Consider the following 27,868-nt stretch of genomic DNA (forward strand, 5'->3'; position numbering starts at 1 on the left):
AGCGAAAAGAAAGTACCAAATATGTGGTGCCACAGGGTAGTCAGATCGGACCGGCTCTGTTTAACATTTAAATAAACGAAATTCTGAAAAAGTCTTATTTGAGAAGTATTACATATGCCAACGATGTAGTCCTAGTGTCACAGCCCAAAGATTTATCTATGAAATATTGTTGAAAAAAGTTAACAAATTTACTAAATGGAGTCTTGATAAAGGCCTTATAATTAACGAACAGAAGACTTGTCCCACATATGCCTTAAAGTGCAAGAGCTTTAAAGTGACACTTTTCAGGTACCTAATAAAGTTAGCAGCAATGAAAATTATGTTATTCTTAACTTTGCCCTAACCTATATATACTCAGAGTAAAAGGTTGGAAAAAAAGAATGGCATTGTGATTAGTGAATGTAGCATCAATATTGTTGGTCTCCATTCTGTAGGTGTCTGCAATCATTCGGAAGTATTCGGATAACTTCGGGTTTCAACGAGAAAACGCCTCAGAAATCCCGTCGACCAGAGCCGCACCCCCACCACGTCTGGTCAGAGACTCGGAGCACAACCCTGAGAACGTTCATGCAGAACGGACGTTCGGTCCTATCATATTGTTGTCTTCTTCCTCTCCTAACTATTATATAAGGTACGTTTAGAAAATTATATTTTTCACAGTAAGAATTCAGACGTAACTTTTGTTATTCCTCCGTGCTTAACTTTAAGTCGATTAAACTATAGAATAATAAAATTAAAATAACAATGAATGCGTGTATTTACGGCGTAATATATCGTAGTCGTTGTAACCATTCCCAAAATTTAAACATGAATATTTCGTGATGTATATTCGTGAATTTCTCAAAACCATAGCCTAGCATTTTAAATTTGAACGAGAGTTCGCCACGCCACGTATCACGTAAAAGGTTCCACTGATGTTGCATGCACAGTTTCAAGTAAAGCTCATTTCCTTGCATTACTATGCCGCATGTTCAATTGTTAAGATACTTTTAAATAGATTGTTTAATAATTGTGAATGGTAATTTTTATATATTTGTTAATATCGTAAAATATAAGATAATTTGGAAGTAACATACTATTGTGCTAATCAGTCACAAAAGTGCCACTAAAAGTAATTTTTAGGCTAACCGTGTTAGATTTTTTTGTTCCACTAAGCAGCTGATCCCAGCGCAATAAAGTATCAGGTACCAGTCAGGTTTACCAATCATTCTACTTGTACAATAAAAATTGTCTTCAGAAAACCATAGAAAAGCGGGTTTTTATTAATTATTTGTATATTTTTTATATTATTAATTATTATAAACACACGAGGAAAATATAACATATATGGTATTATTGAAATCAGTAGCATCATTTTTTTTAAATTAAGAAATCATTTTAATTTTAAAATGGTCGTTGCGTTAAAAAGAAATTGATTCGAACCTCCGCTTGCTGATATAGAAAAATATGTTCATTATAACATTTAAGAAAACAGAAGAAATTTCAGATTGCATGTAAAAATGAACCATTATAGGTCCTAATAAGAGAGCTGTGATAGTTTAAAAATGTTGGCCAATGACATTTTTTACTGCAGCGAGTGAATGGCGCAACCAATAATTAACTAAATAGATTTGTTGGTTATTATGTACCGCTTTGTTCACTTAATCCTTGTTGTATGCCTTATGGTTTCCTGGATCCTTTCAGTGTCCATAAAATTTAAGACATCCGGTATACATTCTGCAGAAAAATCCAAGAAATGGTAAAAATATATCCATTTTTTAAGTAAAAACTGTACGGAATTAACATAAAAACCAGCATCTAATCGAGAGTATTTAAATTGTGTATATGCCAGTGGTTCATAACCCATGGTACGATTACCCCTAGGGGTAAGCAAGAGGGCTTTTGGGGGCACGCAAACATTTTCAAAATGGCGGAAATCGAAATTTAAAAGCTATTTATCCTGACGTAATGAACTGCCGATCTATCAGCGTGTGTAGTCAGGCGTCCGAGCCTGCATACATGACTCATACTAAGCAACCATGCACTGGATGCCTGAGAAAACCTAACACAACTTTTGAACTTTGTTTAGTGATTGTTGATGCGTATTTATTAATAGTATTTACATCTTAAAATGGATAAATTCGCAAGTAACGCGGAGATTCGTCATGGTGAATTAGCAGCAGCAAGTAGAAGTTCAATTATAATTTAAAGACAATCGCAATTGTCGTGAGTGCACCAATATTAAATAGTTTACTGCTAAAATATAAGATTAGGTCTGTTAAAATACCTCCAAGCAGCAGTTTTCCACACGTAAAGAAAAGAAAATATGTTGATGAATACTTTATGTTTCGCCAAGGGCTGATAATGATTGTCAAAAATGACTGTGCGTCGTGTGTGGAAAAATTGTATTAATGGCTGTATGAGATCTGTGAATGCGTCAATTGGATACAAAGCATCCAAACTACAAACAAAAAGACAATACTTTCTTCTAAAGTAACGATAGGCCCTTATGTGACTTTCCAAGCGTCTGAATACATCGAAATTGCCGTCAGATGTATGTTGGGTGAAAGAAATATACGGAAAATAAAAAAATCTTATGAAATAACGCAATTTCAAGGAATTACGGATATGTATTAGCGGTTGGTCTGCTAATTTTATGTATAAAGCCTCAATAAGTTTGCGTTTGAAAATGTCGCTTTTATGTCAGCATTTCTCCGTCCATTCGCCTTACAATGGAGGTAGAAGTCCAAAAAAAAACGTTTCTTTCTGTCCTTTATTTTTTATATAATATTACCTTCCTCACCCGACAAAGAGGATAAATTCCAATCCTCGAAAATTTGTGTTATACCTTTTGTAACCTATAACGATGGCGAATGTCTGAAATCCTGTTATCCTCTCGAACCTTCTATTGTCAATAAGAAACGTTAAACAAAGAATCGTTGTGGTATTTAGACTGATGGCGGAAAATCTGCTTGGTTATCACAGTTTGGGAGGTTGCATCAATAATGGTAGCTCATGTTTCGACCCATTGCGTTATACATAGACAAAATATAGATTTAAAACATCTTTTTGTTCCATTTAAATAAGGGTGTAATTATTCTGTAAAGTAGTTAACTTTAGTAAGTAAACCGCAACACAATCAAAAGACTTCAATTTGTTGTGGGAATATGGGCAGTCTACATATAATATTACATTTTCATATATAGGTAAAATTGTTTGAAATTAGAAATGAAGCTACACGTTTTTTGGAGATCACTCTTTTGGGTTAGATTGTAACTTTCTTGTTAATAATCAGCTTCAGTATCTTTCATACTTGCTTATTTTTCAGATATAAACTTAATTTAAAATTATAACAGTTGTAAAGCACTGAAGTATTTATTGCCATTTACAAGCACTGAAAGCCTACCTGTTGAGAGAGACTTTTCTTCATATGCATTTAAAGAAAATAAACATAGGAACAAGCTTGAAGCACTGGCAGGTTTTGAAGCTGTACCTGTCGTCAATCTATTGGATGAAATGATAGAAATGTTATGCTTACTGAGAAAAGTAAATAACGAGAGAGGTACTACAAACATGTATGCAAAAACTCCAATATCTTGATAAATTAAAAAGCTGAGTTCTGGTAAACATTCTTAAAGATCCCATTGAGTAAACATTTCTTAAAATTCTTCATAACAATAATATTTTCAATATAATATAAAAATTTTTTCGTAATGTTTATGCAACTATTTACAATGAGAATTGTACAGCAAAATAAAAATTCATATATTTCATATAATAAATTATGTTGAGATTTTCTGCACTTTTTAAAACAAAACCGGTACCTATTAAGGTTAATAAAAATATCAGTAGGTAAATGTTTGGTGAGGGGGAAGGTTGTCGAGAAAAGGGTACCCTCCAAAAAAGCCTACTCAAGGTGTACGACATATGAAAAAGATTGGGAACCACTGGTATAAGCAATATAGTGAGAAGAAATGAATTTGAAAACAAGAGGACTAGTTACTCTAAGTTGGTTACAATATTTTAAAATACACTTGCTGTTTACAAATAATATTCATGTTAAATCCAAAGCTTGCCTCAGAAACACAGAGCAATACAAAATCTCGAACATTCTCTCCAGATAAACCTATATATACAGGACAAAACCAGAAGGGGTCAAATAAAACTCCAGGGCACTCCTCTGTCATCAAGATATTCTCAAATAAAAATTTAGTAACTCTGGCAGATATAACGTTAAAAATTAATTTTGTTATGTCTGACTTTATTTTAATCAAAAATGTTTTGACTGTAATGTGTGTTTCAGCAACAATGCGCGTACCACGATTGAAGTTTTTCTGTTGCTGCTGCTCATTGTCCTTAGGGACTAAAATAATCGGATGGTTGAATGTGGTGAGTTCTTTTACGTATATAATTAGAAAAATAAAAAACTTGTATTTTAATTTTATAATTTTCATACTATAAACATACAGTTTACATTAATGCATTAAACATTGGACATTTGGTCTGAGCTATCAGACAGGAGCGTACAGTACGGGATTTTATAACGTACTAACCTGCATGAAAATTATAATCTCTTTTAACCCTCCCCCCCTTGTGGTTGAATGGGTTGATTAAAAACTAGTGATTTATCACTATATTTTATCCTTCCTCTCGTGATTTGAAGAGTATATTTCCAAATAAAGATAGTAGATATGAACAAAAAAAATTAGGCACAGGATTGTGTTGATTCGGGTGCAAATATGGCAGCGACCGTAAAATCTAAGGAATAGTTATACACAACATTTCAGCTTTGTGTATGCATGTCGATACAGCAGCCAAAATAAGATTTTTCTTTTCACAGGAGGATTAGGCATTGAAGAATCCATTACTAATCGCCCAGTTTATAAAGTATTATTTAAAGAATACTATTGATTAGAGCAATATTCACTATTAAACTGAAAGAATCGTGTAAAAGCCTATAAAGCTGCTGAAAAAAGGAGACTGATACAACATGTAGTTTGCTGCGGTTCCAAGTTTCAACATTAAACCAGTTAGAAGTAAAGGGATCCAAGTGGCACATAGACCCCTTGCGCTTAGAGGTGAGACGGTATTTCAGTAATCAGTACTTTGTAACGGTTACTTTTCTCCGATATCTGTAACGGTTATTGAGAATCAAAAGTACCGATGACAGAAAGCTTGACTCCATACGGTTACAAGTTACAGATATTTTCTCGTACTGTAATAGTCCTGAGGCACTCATACCTTCGCTGATACCGAATACTGAAATACTGATCTGAGGCTGAAAAACACAAAATAAATACCGGGATCGTAACGCTTCAACTGAAAAATATTGCTACTTCACAATGGAAATTACTTACCAATCGCGGTGTCATTGTGATATTCTTGAATTAGTTATTGAGTAATAAATATATTTTTAAAGAAAACTAAACTGTTTACATAATACATTCAGTTAAAAGGGTTTATGTAAACTATGATTAGATATTTTATGTTTTTACTTCAAATGAGAGCTTATTTAATTTGTCGTAATACAAAACTGTACTGATATACCAAAAATGCACAAAAAAACTAAAATGACGTATAAAATAGAATTTTATTTTCATAACCTTAAAGATTACCCAGTATAACAGCCCATTGGACTCTATTCAAAGAAACAGTGGTTTAATTTATCGTAAAATTCATTAATTATATCCCAAAAATTATAAACACAAACATTATGTTTAATAATAATAAACATAATTTATACGTGTTTTACATGATTGCGTTGCACTTTAAAATACTATTAGTTACATCAAAACAAAGCATTTACAAACTGTGTTTATTAGAAAAAAATAATCAGTATTTTAAGCTTTACAAGTACGGAAATATTGATTTAGTCTTCTACTATTTAAAACGTTACAAATGCTGAAATACTGACTTAGGGTATCTAGTATTTAAAACGTTACCAGTACGGAAATACTGATTTTAAGTATACAGTGTTTGTACTGTATCGCCTAGTAACGGTATCAGAAGTAACGGTTACATGTATGTACTGATTTAGCCCATCTCTAATTACGCGCCAAGGATGAACATTTTCTAGTTGGTGTAGGGACTTTACGCTAGGTAGCAGCACCTATCAAGCCATGCACGTAGATCCCTTACTACTTAAAAGATTAGTATTTTAACTACCATATTCCTCACTAAATTAATTTGTTATAAAAATGTCACTCAGACCCCTTATGTTCTAGGGTCCACAATTATGATGTTAACTTGTTATTGAATTAGTCATACATTTTCGTAATAGTAATAATTAAATATTATTGTAGTAACTGCAGCGGTGACTACTGATTATGTTTAATAGGTTTTTTATAAAATCATATATTCTTTATTGTTTTAAATTATGATTGAAAAGTGCAAATAGCTTAGTTAGGTAGGAGTGCTAAAGTTTGGTGTCAGAAACGTATAGCATTTTGTGTGATATGGCAACTTGTGAAACTTAATTGACGGATCTGAGACGTAAACTTGAAGAGCACGATGTGGATACCTCGGGAATAAAGGCCTGGGAGGCGGGAGCCCGTAGTAAATGCAGGATACGATATAGATTGTACACTCTTCGGGATAAAATCCAGTAACTACTTGAATAGGATGTTTGAAAAGTTAGACGATCAGTTATTAGAGAAATATTTTAATAACCTAATAAGTAATATTACTAATTTACAAAATAATTTGATTAATGTAATAAGAGAAGTTGTCAGCTTTAACACATTATAATAGCTGGCAGAGGTTACTCATTTAGAAAATAAATTAGCTACTAGCTTAGACTCTTAAGGGAAGAACAAACCCTTATGTTGGCATCGTGCTACCCGAAGAACCAGGTGGCACTTAGAAAATGTCGGCTCCTCATATTTTTACGCACAGTGGTATCCCGACCTTAGATTGAAAGATGCCTTGAGAAAGTAACAATACACGATACAGTAACAATATCCTCCAATATTCTCACGGAGGCTCTCATTGGTCATCAACAGGCAAAACATAAAATGCTTTGCTCGTCGCTGCGACGAGAAGCATTAGAAGTTCTGCACACAGTTCTGCCAATTACAGGAAAGCAAGACTATAGTGAGTTGGTTAAACGTTTAGTGGTTTGGTTTTGCCATCATCACTTGGAACAGTTATACCGCTCGTACTTAAAGACCCGACTTCAGAAAAACGTCATTTACAGGGCCAGAATAATGTCAAGTTAGAAACCAAAAGTTATTCAATTTAACCGATTGGTCCCTTACAAGGGAAATAACGATTTACGGAAAGACCAGCGAGTTCACGTTACTCGGCCAGCCCCAGAAGCAGAAAAACAGAAGCTACATCCGGCACACCGGATTAGTAACACTGTCATACAAGGACCTGTTTATGACGCCATCAGACAACGCACTAGACCAATACATGTCTGAGGACCTGCAACGGTCTTCGGTTAGGTAGAAGAGTTGGAGAGTCAAATGTTCAGAATTGGACAAACCCTACATCTATGACATGTAGACCGATTCGATTATCATCTGGATTCGATTAAGAACCAGATGGTATTGTGGTGATCGAAGAACATAATGACCAAATTGGTTGAGGAGGAAGTCAAAAACAAAAAAATACACCTGCCTTTATGGAGTTTTATTTGTTCCTTAAATTCAGGTTTTGATACTGAACAGTCGTACATTCTTATCTAACTATCTAGCCATATCACACTTTCAAGTTCGAATGAGGAGCTTTATTTACTTGAACATTGTGATATGACGTGTTGTCAATAACGACGATTGAGTTTTCTCAAAATTTAAGAATAAATTTTTTATCCAAATCACAGTTTACATGGCTAATTTGTAATCTGTGATGGTTACCTTCTCAAACAAGCCTTGAAATTTAGTCCTTTGAAGTTCCAGCATTCTAAGGAATTAGACATACATTGTGAGTGAAATCTATGTCACCTCCTCCGTGAACTAAAATCGCCCTATGATCTTTATTTATATTAGTTTTGTAATCCTCTAGGCTACTATCACACCCACCGTTTCGAGTGTCTTGTATTGAAAAGCATAAGACTAGTCCATAGATACGACTGGTCTGTTTTCTTTTATGATTTTATTTTACTTTTCAGATCGTCAATCCTCTTATGTCTGTGGTTTCGTTCAATAAAACATTTTATTTCTTGCATTTGAGTCTCAATACTTTAATAATATTTCTTAAACTTAAAATATTGATTTGAAATGAAAAATCTTCTGTTTATTCCTTGTATAACTTTAATAAAGTAACTAATTGTTTTTTTTTTTTAATTGTTCTTTTGTGACACAATTATCATAGTTGTCAATGTATGCACCTATTTCACTTCTTTATTCTTTTGGGGGTAGAAAATGAGCACGTTGCATCTTCCGATCTGTTAAGATTTTTCTTTTCTTTAAAAATTGGTTTACACTCCAATCGGAACTCACAAGCTGCCACTGTTTTTTCTATACTTTTCTTCAACAGTATGTGGTTTGGATAAATAGCTTTATTACGCATGAACTCGCTCACACACCAACATTATTTCTCATGTCTGGCTGTGAAGTTTACTTAAGCTTAAAAAAAACTTAAACATTTTAAAGTACTAAGTTATACAGATAATTCAGATAGTAATATATCATAAATCTCTGTCTAAACAGCTCACAGTCGATGACGTATCGGTTGTCTTTCTCCGACGTAATCACCACTAGCGCGTGACTTTGATGTTATGTTTGCAGAAAGCCCTTTACAATCCATCAACCCTTCTCGTCCACTGCCGCTCTCCAAGCTGGCAAAATCGTTCTATACAGGCTTGATTGCAGCAGGGTAGTTTCGATGTGCATAAAGCTCCAGAGCAGACCATGCCCGAACATACCTCAATATTCTTTACCAATATATCCACTCCCCCATAAATATTCTAAGAAAATTAATGATTTCAGGCCATTCGAGTACGATAACAGTAGCCAAATCAAATCAACATACACAGGATAAATTGTTATTTTACTGATTCCTCAATATATAGGTGTAGTTCAATGTCATAACTGTTCTACATTTGTACTGTATGACTTATTTATAACTTACATTTATAACTTATTCAAAGTCTAATCTGAGGAAAAAATGTTTAGGACTAAAATATACGTTTTTTAAATGTCAGGGCCTCATAACTTTGCTATTGCAACTAACCTCTTGAAATATTTCGGCCTAGCCGAGGAGAGTAATCTTCAGTCAACATTTGTTACACCGAACTATCAAATGATGCAATTCGCCTATTAAGATAGATTGAAGGGGACGAAGTAGTATTGTATGTGACTGAAGCTAATAGGTTATTGTTTAAAGGAGATCCCTAACTGCACCGGATCTCGGCGACCTCTCTAACGCACTAACATCTCACTCAACCTGCTCACCACATAGCTATATTACCCCGGCTGAGGTTTTACTACGCATGTATTTACCCATGTATTCGAGTGAAAGATAAATACTTTTTCTGTTTATGTAGATTGTTATAACCAAAAATATGGAGGAAACACAGTTTTATGTTAACAATTTTAGCTTTTTCCTTTATAATTCATTATTAAAAAATTACAACAGTTAAAAATTATTATACAGATTTTCTTGTGTGTCTCGAAGAAATACATACTAATGGAGAGTTCCAAGTTAATAATTAAAGGCGTAATTAATTTTTTTATAAACCCTTACCAAATAGGTTATTAACTATTACTATGGGATTTTGATAGTGCTGTATAATACTCTACCTACGGGTTGAAAATACTGATTAGGATTCGTACTATTCTAATTTTAGGACATCCCACAAATGAAAAATATTTCAAAAGAGTTTTTGGTAATTACAGCAGGTGAACAGTGACTGCTTCCTAGTCTGGGAGTACAGTCTTAGTCTTCAGTTGACAATAATTATCGTTTAATAATTATCGTAACCTTACAAAAACCTATGGAAAATATTGTATTGGAATTAATTGAATATGTGTATTTTTTATCCTTTCAGATTGTTGCTGTTTTAATAATACTTGTTTCATTAGAGCGCATAATAAATGGCCACCTAGAAATCTTAGAAGGTAAGGAACATCTAACTTTTATAACTAACTGAGTAACAGCAATAGTTTAGAATGCACATTAATTAATGTCGCATACATTAATTAATTTTATTACAATGGATATATACCGCTCTTTGGTTCATTGATTAATTGATTAAGCTCTTGAATTTAACAGGTAAAGATAGGATCACTAGGTCCATTCCTACAATTCACCTGTGTCAATGAGTACAAAACACAATATCTATATATATATAAAAGAAAGTCGTGTTAGTTACACTATTTATAACTCAAGAACGGCTGAACCGATTTGGCTGAAAATTGGTAGGGAGGTAGCTAAGGACTGGGAGAAGGACATAGGATACTTTTTATCCCGTTCCAGATTCAGGATTCCGCCCCACTGGTCTCTAAAAGTTACGGAAATACCCGTAAGAAATGCATTGCAGCAAACATATGTTATTAAGTGAAAGAGCCTGTTGAAATTTAATCAGCTGTTCTTTGTAAACATATATAATGCGACAAACAAAATATGTTTATATAATTTAACTAGCGGACCCGGCGCGCTTCGCTGCGCATTTCAATAAGTTTCCCGCGGCTTCGCACGCAATTTCCCGTTGAAAACAGTACACGGGAGAAGGACATAGGATACTTTTTATCCCGTTCCAGATTCAGGATTCCGCCCCACTGGTCTCTAAAAGTTACGGAAATACCCGTAAGAAATGCATTGCAGCAAACATATGTTATTAAGTGAAAGAGCCTGTTGAAATTTAATCAGCTGTTCTTTGTAAACATATATAATGCGACAAACAAAATATGTTTATATAATTTAACTAGCGGACCCGGCGCGCTTCGCTGCGCATTTCAATAAGTTTTCCCGCGGCTTCGCACGCAATTTCCCGTTGAAAACAGTACACTATATTCACTTATTCATTTTCTATCACATTCTAAACATTGCTGAGATAATTGATAGTCGTTCCTTCGTGAGCTTCTTGGGCGCATTATGAAGGTATGTACCACATTCCTGATACTTCTGTCAAAAAAAAAACAACTAAGGTTGATTTTATAACATTCTTTATATTTGTAGCCAACGTAAGATAGTAATTATGATATCTGCATTGCTCTTCTGATCAAGCATGAGCATGGTTTATATTAAATAAATATTGCAGTTAAAGGTGAATTTTTACGTCAAATTTGAATTGTATTATCTGGATAGTAAAGTCTATGTTTAACAGTGATTGCAGAAACAGTTTAAACAAAATTTGTCGTTTCTCTTAAGCTTACTCTATGCTTTAAAACTATAAGTGTAGTAATTAAATTATATATAAATATATTTTTTGTCGCATTATATATGTTTACAAAGAACAGCTGATTAAAAATTTGAAAAGACTCTTTCACTTAATAACATATGTTTGCTGCAATGCATTTCTTACGGGTATTTCTGTAACCAGTGGGGCGGAATCCTGAATCGGGAAAGGGATAAAAAGTATCCTATAACCTTCTACAGATCAAGACGAACAAATTAAAAAAAAAATTAGGCGAATCCGTCCAGCCGTTTGTGAGTGATGCTGTCACACACGAACAGTTTCATTTTTATATAATAGATTACGATTTTAAATTTCTTTACATTTATAGTTTAAAAGCATAAAGTAAGCTTAAGAGAATCAGCAAATTTTGTTTCAATAAAATAAAAACCATACGCAATTTCGTTAAACATCTGGAGCTCATAATCATTAGACTGTAATAATATGTACCTAATATATGCCTATTTTCATTTTAAAATTACATTGAGCGCCAACATTTAATACATCGTATGTGTGCAAATGAATTCGACTTTTGACTTCTGCCCACGCTGGGCTAATATAGTTCAATTGTATACAAAAATCATAGAATATTAGAGAAAAATTACAGTTATTTCACAAGTGCATATTGAGACTGTTTTAAAATTTAAATCTTAAATAGTTCATGAGCTTGGAGTATCTTTCAGTGACTATTTATCTCAGAAGGGTAATAAGGACGTTCAAAAGAAATATGCCTCCTATGTCCCAATTTTTCTGCAGGAAATGGCGTGCGAAGCCGTGGGTAACTGGGTATCTGGTTGTAATTGGTATTTTATTGAAAATCAAGAGTTTTCGTTATAAAATACTACGAATGTATTGACGAACTAGCTGTTACCCGCGGCTAATCGCGCATAATTGCTTTTACTAAGTAATATAAGGACTTTTCTAAAGATTGTGTGCGAAGCCGCGGGTAACAGCTAGTTGATAATAAATAGTACAAGTAAGTAAATAAAGTGAACTTAACGTATTTAAAATCAGACAAAAATTAAACTTATAAGTATTATAAATGTTTTGATTCATATAGTTTAAAAGAGTATTGGTATTTACAGAGAAAATACAGATTACTTTGATTGTTAATTTAAAACCAATAAATCATGAGTTAACTGAATAATATTAATAATAATGATAATAATAGCAAGGACCTATCCCATTAAACACAAGTAATTAATATCAGTTTAGCGTTGTTGAAAGAACTAAAAATAATAATATTTTCTATAGGTAACGTTTTATAAATAGGCTTTAATTTAGCTTATGAACCTATACTCCCCCTGAAAATATATAATATTTTATATATAACCGTTTTTATGTTAATGTATGTGTATTAGAAATAGTATGTATTTGTATTTTTAGGAAATTAAGAGTAATATTTTATCATTTTAAATATACGAAGAAATGTTGACGTTTAGTCTTGATAATCACATATATGTACACACTCGCGCGCGCCGCACACACGCACACACACACACACACACACACACACACACACACACACACACACACACACACACACACACACACACACATACTGTAGCGCTATCGTACAAAACTCTAAATGTTAATCAAATTTATACAATTTTATGAATAAATATCTAATTTTAACTTCTTTATTTACTTGGCTTATGTTAACTTTGGGAAATAGTCCAGAATTATAGGCATTTATTAGATTCGTATAAAGTGCAATATAGATAAACAAATCCAACGATAAATTACTTTGTCTTCTGAGTTGTACTAAACAGTAAAAAATAACATTAGTTATTGTAAAGTTAAACTTTAATTAATAAATTCTAATTAATCGTGTATTTGTAAAAAAAAATTGGAATTTCAAATATGAGACCATTATGAGTGTGAACACTTTTTGAACAATTTGTTGATACTGAATGAAGGCTTGTTAATTTATACAAAAAGGAGATAGTTTTAGTTATCGTGTTTACTCGAACTTGTATTACTTAAGCTAAGTATATCTTTGAAGATAGATAGATACTTTTAAATTTTTGGTTTATAGGCCAAGCGACATTGTTAAAGGTAATACAATATACCAGCAGTTACCCGCGGCTTCGCACGCAATTTTGTAGGTTTTGCACCTATATGAGTACTTCTGGATCGAGTGAATTCCCACGAGCGAGAGAATATGTTATTAAGTGTATATTTGTGGCCATTGTAATTTAATTCGATGTTAGTATTTTGTGTTCCACTGCTGATTTTCCTTTTTTTCTGATTAACAATATATATATATATTGTATATTGTATAATATATATATATATATATATATATATATATATATATATATATATATATATATATGTTTTAGATATGTGTTTTAGATACATTACAATTATTTCTTGTGCAGCACCAATATATCTTTGAAAAAATTCGATACACTTCTTTGTATTTTAAGACACCTACAGTATTCTATGAAATTTACTAATTTTATTTTTGCGAGTAAATTTGCCAGTATAGATGTTCACGGCATTTTACTTTTTACAAAGTTGTATTTTATGCTCCATGAAGTCTCTTTTTTGTTATTCTTAAGTATAAAATGATGAAGAAAAAACTGTGAGAGTTGATTTGTCATAAAATTGTTTTCATTACGGCCGGTCCTCTTTGAAATATTTGCTTTGAAATATATGCTGGATGTTTGTTTGTTATATATTATTAGAAGATGGATTAGAATTGTACAGCTTTATAACTATCTTTGTATACAATGCACGTCTGTTTGGAAATGTTCCTTTCAAATAACCAACTTCCAAAAACATTTATTTCAATTATTCGTTTCTAATTACCCATATTTTTTGTTTCAGCTCTTAGAATCGCCGTCTGGGATACTATAGTACAAGGCTTCATCTCTCTCACACTTTCTATTTTACTCCTGAAGGGAGCTTATGAGGTGAGCTGTATTTTTAGCTATGGTCTGAAATATAGGTTTAACCCGAAACGGCATTTTAGCGCTCATACCAATAATCCAGTTCCAATAAACAGACATGGACCAAGGTATACTGATCGAAAGTAAAATAATTACTGACACGACCATTTAGAGTTATTCCCCAAGTTCATGTGAATTTATAGATTTGTCTTGCAGAAGGGACTTGTATTATACTCTACTGTTAGGACATGTAGAGTTTTTATTAATTTTAAAGGTGTAGTGCATTAGAAGTCCAAAAATGCCATAAGAGTTCAACCAACAGAATAATAATGGAATAATGCTAAATGCTACTAGACGGTAATATGACAATTCTCCAAGCATAATTTTTAGCCCTTTTCATAAAACCATTCATAGTTATCATCATCGTAACAATCGCCATCCCCATCATCAGAACCATTCAATTAGCAATAATTATTACATACTTTTGTCATACGACAAAAAAACAGAATTGCAAAAATAACAAAAAAAACTAGACAAAAGAGAACCAATTACACAAATGAAAACACACGAGATATATCCCTAGTGTGGGTGCTTTACTCGGTTTTCGCACGATGTAACTTATGGTTGTAAGTTATGTTGTTGTGAAAACTCAATTTAAACATTATCACAGTTTGGATCAATTGTGATATCATTTTAAAGTAGTTAGATTGTACGATTGTGATAAGTTGAGTACGGTTGGTTACAACCTGATCTCGTAGGCTCAAGTACTAACGTAGTTATAAACTTTAAAAATCGAAACTGAAAATTCTTTTACGTAAATTTCAGTTGATGCACACATAATGCCTGCTAAAAAGTGAAACATACTACATCTTCACGGGTTACTCCATAATGATTTTACTATTTAGCTAATTCAAAATATTATTTAAATATTTTAATCCATGAAAAATAAAGTGTTCATGTTCTGTATATGATAAAACAACATATTTATTCATCATACCGACCACACTTACATTTTGTGTTTTCGGTTAAAATAACAATAACTTGCTCACCTATAACTGTCCCTTACGACCCATATTCTAACTTGTCATATCCAGGCAAATATGTTGGTCTTGTGAAAAAAATAAAAAACCTTACCTAATCTGTCGGACTGTCACGTACTTGATCCAACCTACCCTATCCGAGGGCCGACCGCCCTATCCGAGAGCCAACAACCCTATCCGAGAGCCAACAACCCTATCCGAGAGCCAACAACCCTATCCGAAAGTGAAATATGTACCACATCGACGCGATGACTGACAGTTAACCGACATACAATAAAGTATCTATTGTAAGTTCAGTGTAATATGAATTTTGTAATTGTGGTTAGGTAAATTCTTGTTAGTTTTAAGTAAGTGGGACCCATACAATCCATAAGTAGCCTAAACAAATATATTACTTTAGATTTTGATTTATAATGAAGATTTTTGTAATGTATTGTGTTTCAGAGGAAGCCAAAATACGTCAAAGTGTGGGTGTATTTCTCGGTTGTAATGTTGCTGATAATCTGCGTCCCTGTTATATTGAAAAGATACTACGACGTTGACATCCTTATTACGCTCCTTAGCGATGATAAGTATTTATATGTTTTAAAATTTCAATTGAGTAAGTAAGCAAACCTGCATAACAATATAACATACTTGGTAGAGTAAATTTTACTTTATTGAAGTAACAATTAGACATTACAATTTAGTTTAATTATAGGGTGCTTAAAACAACGTGCTTTCAAAAATTAATAGAAACATTGTTAAACAAATCTTGTGATTGAATTTATTGTTTTAAGATAAAAATTACAATTTGGGCAAAATATAAAGATCTCAGTAAAAAATTAATAACAAAAAATAGAGTGCAAAGTGGACTTAGAGTCGATGCCAAGAGTTGACTACCACGCACTCTCGTGCTGCTCAACCCTTCCAAGTGTTAATTTCCCACATTTTACTTGCGGAGTTGATTTCAAATACGTCAAGTTCAATATCCCTTTGACTTTACTAAAAGCCTATAACTATTCTGCTAACTTTAGTTTATTAACTTCACAAATTTTCTAATTTTGTAAATTACCAATACAATATACTGTTACTGGTACTGTGGACTGTAGGGAACTTAAATATGAATAATCATTATGATTACTGGAATAACAACTGATAATTTTAAGGAATAGTATTACCTTTCAACCCCCTAAAAATTTGTCTTTTTTTGTTATACCTATCTATAAGAAATCTTGTTTTTATTTCTGGAATACTTTTAAGAGAAAAAGGCTGTACTCCACATTTTTCTTGTGGAAAATATAACAAAATAACGTGTAACGTACAGAATTAATACATATATACGGTATATTATATCCAAACTTCTTAATAGATAAACTTTATGCTAACAGGCCTAAATCTATATATATATAAATGAATGTTTGTATGTTTGTCCTTTATAGACTCAGAAACTATTAGACCGATCATTATGAAAATTTGTATGTATATGTATTTTTCCACGTAGAAGGTTTATATGCTATGCCCATTGATGTTATCCCTTTCCCGATTCAGGATTCCGCCCCACTGGTTACAGAAATACCCATAAGAAATGCATTGCAGCAAACATATGTTAACGTCTTTTCAAATTTTTAATCAGCTGTTCTTTGTATATTATAAAATATAGAGCTGTCAAATTATTTAAAATGTAAGTACAATTAAATAGTTATGAAGGATTAATATTAATAATATTAATAAAGTTAGAAAGCATCTATCCGTGTGTGAACAGCCGGTTCAATTGGATCGGATACATTATGTGATTCGGAGTGCTGATTAACATCTTATAAATTCAAACGCATTTTTTACGTTGTTCCCGTACAATTATGCCTCCAAAGCGACAAGCAATTGGTCGATCTACACCTCAAGCTCGGAAGAAAAGAGCAATACGAGCCTCAGAATCAGACGAGCAACGAGTATTAAGGCTGGAAAATATTCGAGTACATGCCGCTGAAACCCGTTCGACGGAATCATCTGAACAACGAAAATTGAGGTTGGAAACTAATCGAATACGTACTACTCAGGCCCGTTCGTCTGAGACAACTGAACAACGGGAAAGAAGGCTGCAAAATATTAGAATAAGCAACGTTCGATCAAGACGAACGTTGCACATTGATTTAAATCTTGCTGCATTCTATTATGATAGTAATAATGATTACAGTCTTCATCCAAGTGTCGTCATTGGAAAAATGGATAAAATTTGTATGTATTGTGGCGCCCTTAAATTTAAGAATGAAACACCAGGAATGTGCTGCGCCAATGGAAAAGTTATACTGCCAGAATTACATCCACCACCCGAACCACTATCAACGTTGTTATCAGGTGTTACACGTGAATCGAAGCATTTCTTGGAAAATATTCGCAAATACAATTCATGTTTTCAAATGACATCGTTCGGTGCAACTAACATCGTGCGTGAAAATTACATGCCAACATTTAGAGTGCAAGGGCAAATTTATCATCGTGCCGGATCGCTGCTACCATTGCCGGACGCAGATCACAAGTTTCTTCAAATTTATTTCATGGCAAACAGTCATGAACAAATTGAACAACGATGTCATTACAATGCAGGCACTAAACGAGAAATCGTGGCTGCGTTACAAGCCTTTTTCGATCAACACAATGAATTAGTTCAGTTGTTTAAAACCGCCATTCAACAAATGCCAGCCGATGACTACGCAGTTGTAATTCGAGCAGATAAAAGACCCGTTGGCCAATACGAAAGACAATTTAATGCACCAACAGTTGATGAAGTGGCGATCGTGATAGTTGGCGAAGAATTCGAATCACGCGACATAATTCTTCATCGCAGAAGTGGTGACGTTCAACGAGTCTCCGAAACTCATCGTTCATACGACGGATTACAGTATCCGATTCTGTTTTGGCGAGGAGAAGATGGATATCATTTAAACATCAAAATGAGAAATCCACAAACAGACGAGGAAACGAATAAGAAAGTCAGTGCTATGAATTATTATTCGTATCGATTGATGATTCGTCAAGACGCTGAGAACCACATACTAAAATGTCGACAATTGTTCCATCAATACATTGTCGACATGTACGCGAAGATTGAAACCGAACGACTCTTATATATTCGATTGAATCAAACCAAGTTGCGGTCTGAAGAGTACATCCATTTACGAGACGCAATCGTTAATGATGGTAACAAGAATCCAAACGAATTAGGAAGAATGGTCATATTACCATCGACATTCACGGGAAGTCCACGGCACATGCATGAATATGCACAAGATGCGATAACATACGTTCGCGCATACGGTCGTCCAGATTTGTTCATCACATTTACATGCAATCCTACGTGGGATGAAATTAATGAACTTCTGTTAGCTGGACAATCATCTTCGGACCGCCATGACATTACCGCACGCGTATTTAAACAAAAATTAATAATAATAATAATAATAATAATAAACTTTATTGTGAACAGACAATGCACACATTGTATCACAATCGTCCTACCTAACCTAATCATTCACACTGACAATAACACCATTCAGACATACATTGTGTCACTCACGCCTCTTTCACACGATTTACAGGCCCGGCTACATTTATTTGTTTTTATGGTCTTTGAGAATTTTAGGTTTTAATATCCCAGCGACCCATCATAAACTCACCAACTGAGTAAAAATGCCCCTCGAAATTAAAAGAGTTTTCAACTGAGTTTTGAAATGTTTTCCATTTTGTTGTTTGATGTGTTCAGGGAGACTATTGATCAATCTGACACCAACCTGGGATGGTAAATTTCTGAACGCATTTGTCCTGTGCTGTTGGACGCGCAAGTTGTCCCTGCTCTCGTCCCGTGTTGGTGAACATCCCGTCCCTAACCAAAGCACACCTTGACACGGAGTAGAGGATCACCTCGAGAATGTAGAGGACAGGGCAAAGTCAGAAATCCCAGCTCCCTAAACGCGCTTCTACACGACTCTCTATTGTTTAAATTCAAAATTACTCTTACGGCTTTTTTTTGGAGGCCTGAAGACTCGCTCCAGCTTGTGCTGTGCACAACTGCCCCAAAGTCTGATTCCATATCCCAAGTGGGGATAAATTAAACCTTAATAGGCCGTTTTTAATACCGTAATAGGGCAGTGCTTTGCCAAAATTGCGAAGGGCAAAGATGCCCGATGCAACCTTGGCACAGACATGATCCACGTGAACGTCCCAGGTTAATCCTCGATCTAGGAACATTCCTAGGAATTTTGTGGATTCCGTTTCATCGAGCGGGAGATCATCCACAAATACTGAAGGTCTTGTTTCAGATTCTCGTTTGCTTAGCGAAAAATGTCATGAAATTTGATTTTGATTCATTTGTTTTCAGGTTTATTTCAGAAAAAAATTGAATACAGGAATTTCAACTCAGAAAAAGTAATTATTTCCAAGTTTTGAAGTGTTTTGGCTTTAACACAGAGAGTCGTGTCGTCAGCATACTGAAACCACCTTTCCATTCTGGATCGATGGGTTCAGATCGTTTACGTAAAGCAGAAAAAAGAACTGGCCCAAGGATAGATCCCTGCGGGACTCCATGGGTGATCTTTGCTTTTGAGGATAAGGCACCCGAGATCTGCACACACTGCTCTCGGTCACTAAGATATGATCCAAGCCATTTTAGAGGCAGACCTCGTACACCACTCCTTTCCAACTTGTGCAAAAGTATTTCATGATGCACACAGTCAAATGCTTTGGAGAGGTCGAGAAACACGCTGAGCACGTGTTCACGCCTCTCCAGTCCATCGACAACATGTTCTATGAGGTTAGTTTACAGCGTCTACTGTACTCCTTTTTTCTCTGAATCCGAATTGGGTCGGGCTGAGAATATCAAAACTTTCGAGGAAACTGCTGAGCTGTTCCAGGAAAAAGTTTCTCAAAAAATTTTGCTCAGCACCGGCAGAATAGAAATTGGACGGTAGTTGTTGGTTTGTAAGGGATCATCTTTTTTGAAAATCGGAAATGACTTTTTGCAGTTTTTAATTTTGATGGAAAGATTCCGGTTTGAAAATGAACGGTTGATTAATTTTGTTAGTGGGGTTAGTAAATGCCTGAAGCATTGCTTTAACATCCACATTGAAACTCCGTTGATGTCGCAGGATCTTTTGGAATTCAGTCTCTGAATGACACGAACCACCTCCACCTCCGTCACAGGGGTCAAAGCGAAGGATGACATTGGTCCCTGCAGGTTGTGAGCACGAGGACGATGAACTGATAAAACTGGATCAACCAACGGCCACGTTTGAGAAAAAAGTGTTAAATTTGTTTGCTATTTCGAAAGGATTTTTAAGAATTGTTTGATCAATTTTTATTGAGATGTTTTTAGAGCTATTTGGTTTATTAGATTTAGAGTAACCATTTATGATTTCCCAAGCTGTTTTAGATATTTTATCAGAGTTTTGCAAACATTTTATTAATTTCATAGGATTTGGCAGCTCGGATGACTCGTCTGTAAATTTTCTTGTAATTTTGATAAAAAGTTTTAAAATTCTCATTTTCAGATGTTATAAAAATTGAGTGAAAAAATTTAAGTTTATCCTTGAGACAAGAATGCCTTTTGTGATCAGGTTTTTTTGTAATTTTTTTCCCTATTGTTTTGATTTTTTTTCAATGGACAAAAACATATCCAAATGAAAATTTATACATTTATCGAATGCCGTAAACATTGCATCCGGACAGTCAAAATTATTTAAAAAATTCCAGGATTCTTTCTGGAGACTTTTATTTAAAAGTTTGACATTTTGGGGTCGGACGTCTCTCTTAATGCTGAAGGTGTTTTTTTCGTTTTACGAGGGAACATCCAGAGACCACAACCTCCTGCGCGAAGTGATCAGAGATCGCAACGTTCAAAACAGAGACCGAGATGTTTGGGAGATTTGTGACCATGTTGTCGATGGCTGTGCTCGAGTGAGCAGTCACCCTCGTTGGCGAGTCTATGGACCAATTTAGATTGAATGAATTCAGAACATCGCGTAATCGCTGGGTTTGGGATTTGTGTTATCTATTACATTAATATTAAAATCACCGATCACAATAATTTTTTTGAGATTACGGAATTTAGAAGAGAATCGAATTTTTCAAAAAAGGAGTTTATACAGCCTCTTGGAGATCTGTATAACCCTACTATTATGATTTCCCCTTTCTGTTTTTGTATTAATTTTTAAACCTTCGGCTTCAAAGTCGAGATCATTACTTTCAGGTGTTTTGAAACAACAGAATTTTATTGGGGATTTTACAAAGATAGCAACACCTCCCCATTTTGAAACGTTTTCTTTGATAAGAACATGCCAATGTGAAATTTTCAATTGTGAAGAACTGGATTGTATTCTCTGAGAACCCGTGTTCAGAGATGACAAGAATGTCCGGCTTCAACTCGTTACACATAAGTGTTAACTCGTCCCGTTTATTTTGTGGCAGACTGAGTATTCAAATGAACAATTTTGAATTTTGATGAAAAATTTTGAATTTGATCTTTTGGAAATTTTTTTAGAATTTTGCAAGTAAAATGGTTTTTTTTGTTCAATGAAGCCGGGCCTGATAACCCTAATCTATTTTTGCACTGTTCATTACTAGGCAGTTTTTTGAAACAGTCTTCATCGAAGCGTTCAGGATGTCGGTTAGTTTAATGGCTGCGATGTCCCGATGACAGCCTCGGCATAGGTGCAGTAGGGCAAGGTGACGGGGGTCCGGTGTTGGAGAGGGTGTGTGGAACGGATCGGCGCAGTTACTGCAGTGACGCGACGACGGGGCCGAGGCATCATACCGGCGATCCTCTGAAGTATGAGGTCGGCCAGCAGTTGTTTGCCACTTGCTCGCAGATGGAGGCCGTGTGGGGTGAAGTGGCTGCGATCCATGTTGCTGATATCCAGCATTTCCGCGCCCTCGTAACGGATACACAGCTCGGCAATATAATTATTGACGAGAGGCCGTGGTCTGGTGAACTGGGCTGTCAGAGTGCAGGTCGTGCCTCGTAGGTAGCGACAACACCAGGAGCGCGGAGGACGAACAACAGTCTTTCACAATTTTCTCCAGTTTTGCTGAAGATGATGTCCTGCTTCCCAGCAGCCACGTCATTTGTCCCGGCCAGCAGTACACAACAGTGGTCTGGAGGATGGACGAGGGCCGGGGTTACACTCAAGAGACCCGCGCCAGGCTTGCAGATCCCGCCGATGTTGGTTCCTCTTGAACTTTTGCACATTAGAGAGGCAAGATGGCGTGAATGACTGTCCCCTATCACAGTCACATTCTTAAATGGCAATTTTAACTATAGGTGTTGTTTCAGGATTACCGGTTTTTATTTTATTTCCTGTCCCGGTCTCAGGTTTTGCGGAATTGTAAGTTTTTTTACCGTGTTTTTTTGGGCTTTCTTTTCTTTTTTCTTACTTGTTTTCTTGGTGACTACAGTAATCCCAATTTGTATTCCAGTGACGCATTGGGTCGTCTGTACACTGTTCACCCGAACAATACCGAATGTTTCTATTTGCGATTGCTGTTAATCAATGTACGTGGACCGATGTCCTTCCAAGATTTAAGGACAGTCAACGGTCAGTTATGCGCCACTTATCATCAAGCTTGCCAGAAACTAAATCTTCTTGAAAATGATGCCCATTGGGACACTGCACTCGCTGATGCATCGAATACTGCTCGACCACAGCAAATACGTACGTTATTTGCTATCATTTTAACAACCTGTTTCCCATGTAATCCAAACGATCTTTGGGAAAAATACAAGGACAACATGAGTGAAGACATTCTACATCGTTTGCGCATTGCGAATCAAAATTCGGACATTCAATTCACTCCAAACGTGTATAATGAGGCATTGATTTTGATTGAAGATATATGTTTGGCAATTACTAACAAGGCACTGGTGCAACTGGGAATGCCTGATCCAAACCGACCAGCGAACAACCTTTTCGATCGTGATTTGCAACGAGAAACACACTTTGATACTGTCGAATTGGGGACATTTGTTCAGATAAATCTTCCGCAGTTGATTCCAGAACAACGCATTGCGTATGACAGAATTATGCGTGCCATTACAGAACAGAGTGGTGGACTATTTTTCCTAGATGCGCCTGGTGGTACAGGGAAGACTTTTCTTCTTTCACTCATTCTGGCAACCATACGATCACAAAATAATATTGCACTGGCCATTGCATCATCTGGAATTGCGGCAACTCTTTTGGATGGTGGCCGAACAGTGCATTTAGCATTGAAACTGCCGTTGAATTTGCAAAACACTGAGACACCAACATGCAACATCAGTAAAAACTCTGGAATGGGCAAATTACTCCAAACGTGTCAAATTATCATATGGGACGAATGTACAATGTCTCACAAGAAAGCATTGGAAGCAATTGATCGTACACTGCGAGATTTGAGAGGAAACGAACAGATCTTTGGTGGCGCACTCATTTTATTGTCTGGTGATTTTCGACAAACGCTGCCGGTTATACCACGTTCAACACCCGCTGACGAACTTAATGCATGTCTCAAATCATCAGTTTTATGGCGCCATATACAGAAATTGATTTTGAAAACCAACATGCGTGTACAACTACAACAGGATGCATCGGCTGAAAATTTTGCAAAACAATTGATGGATATTGGAAATGGGCGAGTGCAAATTGATGAATCTACGCAATGTATCACCTTGCCAGCAAACTTCTGTAAGATCACAAAAAGCATAGATGAATTGGTGCAAAAAGTTTTTCCAAACATTGCACAAAGCTACAAAAATCTTCAGTGGCTCAGTACGCGTGCTATATTAGCAGCCAAAAATATCGATGTCAATACCATTAACTTCAATATTCAGAATGGAATACCTGGCGAAACAACAATATATAAGTCCATCGATACTGTGGTGAATCAAGACGAAGTTATCAACTATCCAACTGAATTTTTGAATTCGCTTGATTTGCCAGGCATGCCACCGCACGTTCTTATATTGAAAATTGGCGTACCCATCATTCTTCTTCGAAACATAAATCCACCACGACTTTGTAACGGAACCAGACTCTCAGTCAAGAAAATGATGAACAATGTTATCGAGGCAACAATTTTGACTGGAAAATTCAAAGGTGAAGACGTACTGTTACCACGTATCCCAATGATCCCAACAGATATGCCATTCGAATTTAAACGTTTGCAGTTTCCGGTGCGACTCGCTTTCGCAATAACTATCAACAAAGCACAAGGACAATCGTTGCAAGTATGCGGATTGAATTTGGAGAATCCATGCTTCTCACATGGGCAGCTCTATGTGGCTTGCTCACGCGTTGGAAAACCTTCTGATTTATTTGTTTACGCACCAGATGGAAAAACAAGAAATATTGTGTATCCCACAGCCCTTCAATAAATATCGAATTTAATCGAAACGCTGCAATGTCACAATTTTTTCGGAATGAACAAAATCAATAAGGTGACTCAAAATGAATTGTATATGTGTGTATTGAATATTTCCTTCAAATTTATTGAATATTTCCTTCAAATTTATTTTAGTTGGTGGCGTAGCAACGCGCGCAGGGTAGGCTAGTATATAATAAAATGTTGAATGTATGAAGTTTTCCACGTTACAGACTTACATACGTAAAACGAAAAATAACTTTTTCCTTAAGGTTTAGGTTAAAAATTGAAAATTCGTGCTATCGAGGCTAAAAATAAAATGTATACTGCTAGTGAAATGAAATGTTTCAAACATAATTGGAGATACATGGATTGTATACAAATACCGTATACAATTAATGAGGCATATTTCCATTTCTTTAGTGTGAGTAAAACTAGATTTAAAGTGGGAAATGTATGGTGCCTATTCCAAAAATATTTAAGGAACTAAAATAACTTAAGTATTTGTATTATAGTTTGCGTGCGAAAATGCCGTGGCCAAACCTGGTTCGAACCCAGTCGCTGTGTGATGATAATACACAGACGCTATCAGCTTGGTTATCAACATCAGCCATAATACGAGGAGTATATCATACTCGTATGAGGAGTATATCATATCAACCTCTCATTGTATCCTGTCCACAATTGTACAGGTTTTGTTATATGAAAAATATAACTAAGTGAAGTTAAATCACAGATTTCCTATTAAAACATAAATACTCACTTCTCAAAAAATTAGTTTTCAAACTAAACGTGAGTACGTGAATTAAGTATAGATTAGCAGGGTTTTCCCTTGAATTAATGCTATTTTAAGTGTTTTAGATGCTATGGTACTTTGAAACATCGCGTTATTGGTATTTTGGTTTAGTTTTTTACTTTATCACAACAATTTATTAAATACTAAAATATATTGCAAATGGTTATACAATATTTAATTTTGAGACTCAGGATAAGATTAAGTTGCAATAATTGTTATGTAATGACGACTCTAACCCATCAGTAAAACATATAAACACTTAAAAACATTATACGATTTATCTATTATTGTAGCTTTACTCTGCAGGTTTATAAACCATTTTTGTACCAATAAAAATCTTTATTTGCCGATTGTGTTATATCTGCATGATTTTAAATTCATTCACTCAATATAAAACTATTGACACTATATCAAGGAAAGCTATTGACCGGGACTATCGACAGTGTATTTTTCTGTTTAAAACTCCCAATGTCAGTCAGTGTTGTTGTTCTTTTCCAGTTTAATGAAGTTGATAACTCACTTTTGTTACGATGTTTCAGCGTTGAATTTATACTTCACTTGGATAGTCTACAGTTTCTACAGGGAGCTGATCCAGGATCCAAACCGTTGCTAGAGAGTGCCGAAAGTTAAATGAAACCATGTATTTGTATATACATCACCAATAAACGTTACAACTATATCTGACCTGAGAGCTTACGATGTAATTTAAGAATAATAAAAGTAGTGAGAGTTAAACTATATTTACTAGTGTGTGTCATAAAATCAATATGTAGTATTTTCAACGAATATTTAGTTGTAATTAAATACTTTTAGTACTATTTTTACGGTTTTTGTGTATATTATCGTATTAGGTAGTACATCACAGTCTAAAATGAAAGTATTTTATAATAGTAAGCTCAATATTAAGTTATATAATGTAATATTTTCTGTAAATAATATAATAAGGAATAGCTTTAGCTCTGTAAAACTTCAAATATACAACTTTCTCTGTAACATTGGAATGAATAGCTCCAACAATTTCAATAACTCTTGAACTATTATTTAGGCCAGAGTGGAGAAATTCTGTATGAATCTTAGTGAAAGAACTTACGATTTAATATAATTTTGAATTGGGAGTACAAATGTTTATGATACATATTATTTTACAATTCATTGTTATGAGTTCAAAAGTCAAACGGAATTACCTCTGGCTTTTATTTCGGTTTTATCCAATGAAGAATCATTACTTTTTCGAATAAATTCACTTTCACACGCCATAGTACAATTTGGTTTTTTGCCATGATCAACAGTATATATACATACCTGTGTAGGAAGCTTAATTTTATCAAAAAAGTGTCTAATTTCTGACCTTGTACTATAATATGTATTGGTTTGCTCCAGTACAAAACAATATATATATATATATATATATATATATATATATATATATATATATATATATATATATCAGTCTAAAAATCTACTTCGGCCAAAAAACCATTGCACTCTACTTCTTGTCTATAGTACTACTGGTGTTGATGTATAGTACTCAAAGTAATTTAAATTAAATTAACTCAACTAATTATCATAAATTCTTTATATTATAATATAACATTGGTTTATCAATAAATAATTATAAACTAGACTAAATCTATGTTCCCATAAGAAGTAAAACCAGTCGTTCCCAACGACCCACGCCACAGCATTACCTTGTTTGCGGGCAGAGGGTCACTTAATCCACTAGTTCAGCCGCCACACTCTTCTAAGCCTGTATTCATGGCAATCTTTTACTATTTTAGCATTCCAGTTAAGTTATTTTAATGCTAATCTATGGATAATAATGTATATAGAAAATACCTATTATTATAATTTACTAATACTTATATTAGTAGTAGTATTCATAAATGCTATTATAATATGATATATTGTCTCCATCAATACCTTTATAATACTTATATTACAATTTGATAAGCTATGAGTAAAGTATGAGTGATTTCATATGTAACCAAATATTTGGTGAATACATGTCGTTGATAGTGATTTGTATGGTTAATAACGAGTCGATAAAACTGTATTGAAGTTGCGAAAACGTTGTTAGACTTTCTTGTACTTTTTTACAAATTTAAATTTAATAAACTCCTTAAAATCTTATGAAAATTATTAGTTATTACAACATATAGTTATAACTACAGTTATAAACGTTGTTTACATATTTAATGGTGTTTGGCATATGATGCAAATTAACACATTATTACACAATAATATGACTTTTAACGACGGTTATGTGTATTGTAACTGAATTCAATTTTAACATTTCGTAATGGTAAGTATTCTTTTGAAACAATCTGTAATATATAATGTTTAAAAACTATATCAAAACACTTCCTTATTACGTACACTTGTTTTTTGTATCAAGAAGCATTAATAAATCTAAATGGTTGAAAATATGATTTATTAGTTTACCTCTATA

At 34.4% G+C, this 27,868-nt stretch overlaps 1 protein-coding gene across 1 annotated transcript; it reads left to right on the forward strand.

Moving 5' to 3' along the window:
• Positions 1 to 391: 391 nt before the first annotated feature.
• Positions 392 to 27,549, forward strand: LOC124354667. The gene is made up of 6 exons (XM_046805298.1): positions 392 to 631; positions 4,283 to 4,368; positions 9,971 to 10,040; positions 14,153 to 14,238; positions 15,699 to 15,855; positions 25,959 to 27,549. Exons 2-6 carry the CDS (start codon positions 4,288 to 4,290, stop codon positions 26,030 to 26,032), a joined length of 468 nt encoding a protein of 155 aa, XP_046661254.1. The 5' UTR covers positions 392 to 631; positions 4,283 to 4,287; the 3' UTR covers positions 26,033 to 27,549.
• Positions 27,550 to 27,868: the final 319 nt, after the last annotated feature.

Source organism: Homalodisca vitripennis, chromosome 2, assembly GCF_021130785.1.
Source record: "Homalodisca vitripennis isolate AUS2020 chromosome 2, UT_GWSS_2.1, whole genome shotgun sequence".
Lineage (NCBI taxonomy): Eukaryota > Metazoa > Arthropoda > Insecta > Hemiptera > Cicadellidae > Homalodisca > Homalodisca vitripennis.

What these genes read in the sequence shown, in the direction of transcription:
- LOC124354667 (XM_046805298.1), top strand. Translation starts at nt 4,288, where the DNA reads ATGCGCGTACCACGATTGAAGTTTTTCTGTTGCTGCTGCTCATTGTCC. An exon ending in TCCTGAAGGGAGCTTATGAG is followed by an intron (nt 14,239 to 15,698) that starts GTGAGCTGTATT and finishes ATTGTGTTTCAG; the next exon opens with AGGAAGCCAAAATACGTCAA. An exon ending in TGTTTTAAAATTTCAATTGA is followed by an intron (nt 15,856 to 25,958) that starts GTAAGTAAGCAA and finishes ACGATGTTTCAG; the next exon opens with CGTTGAATTTATACTTCACT.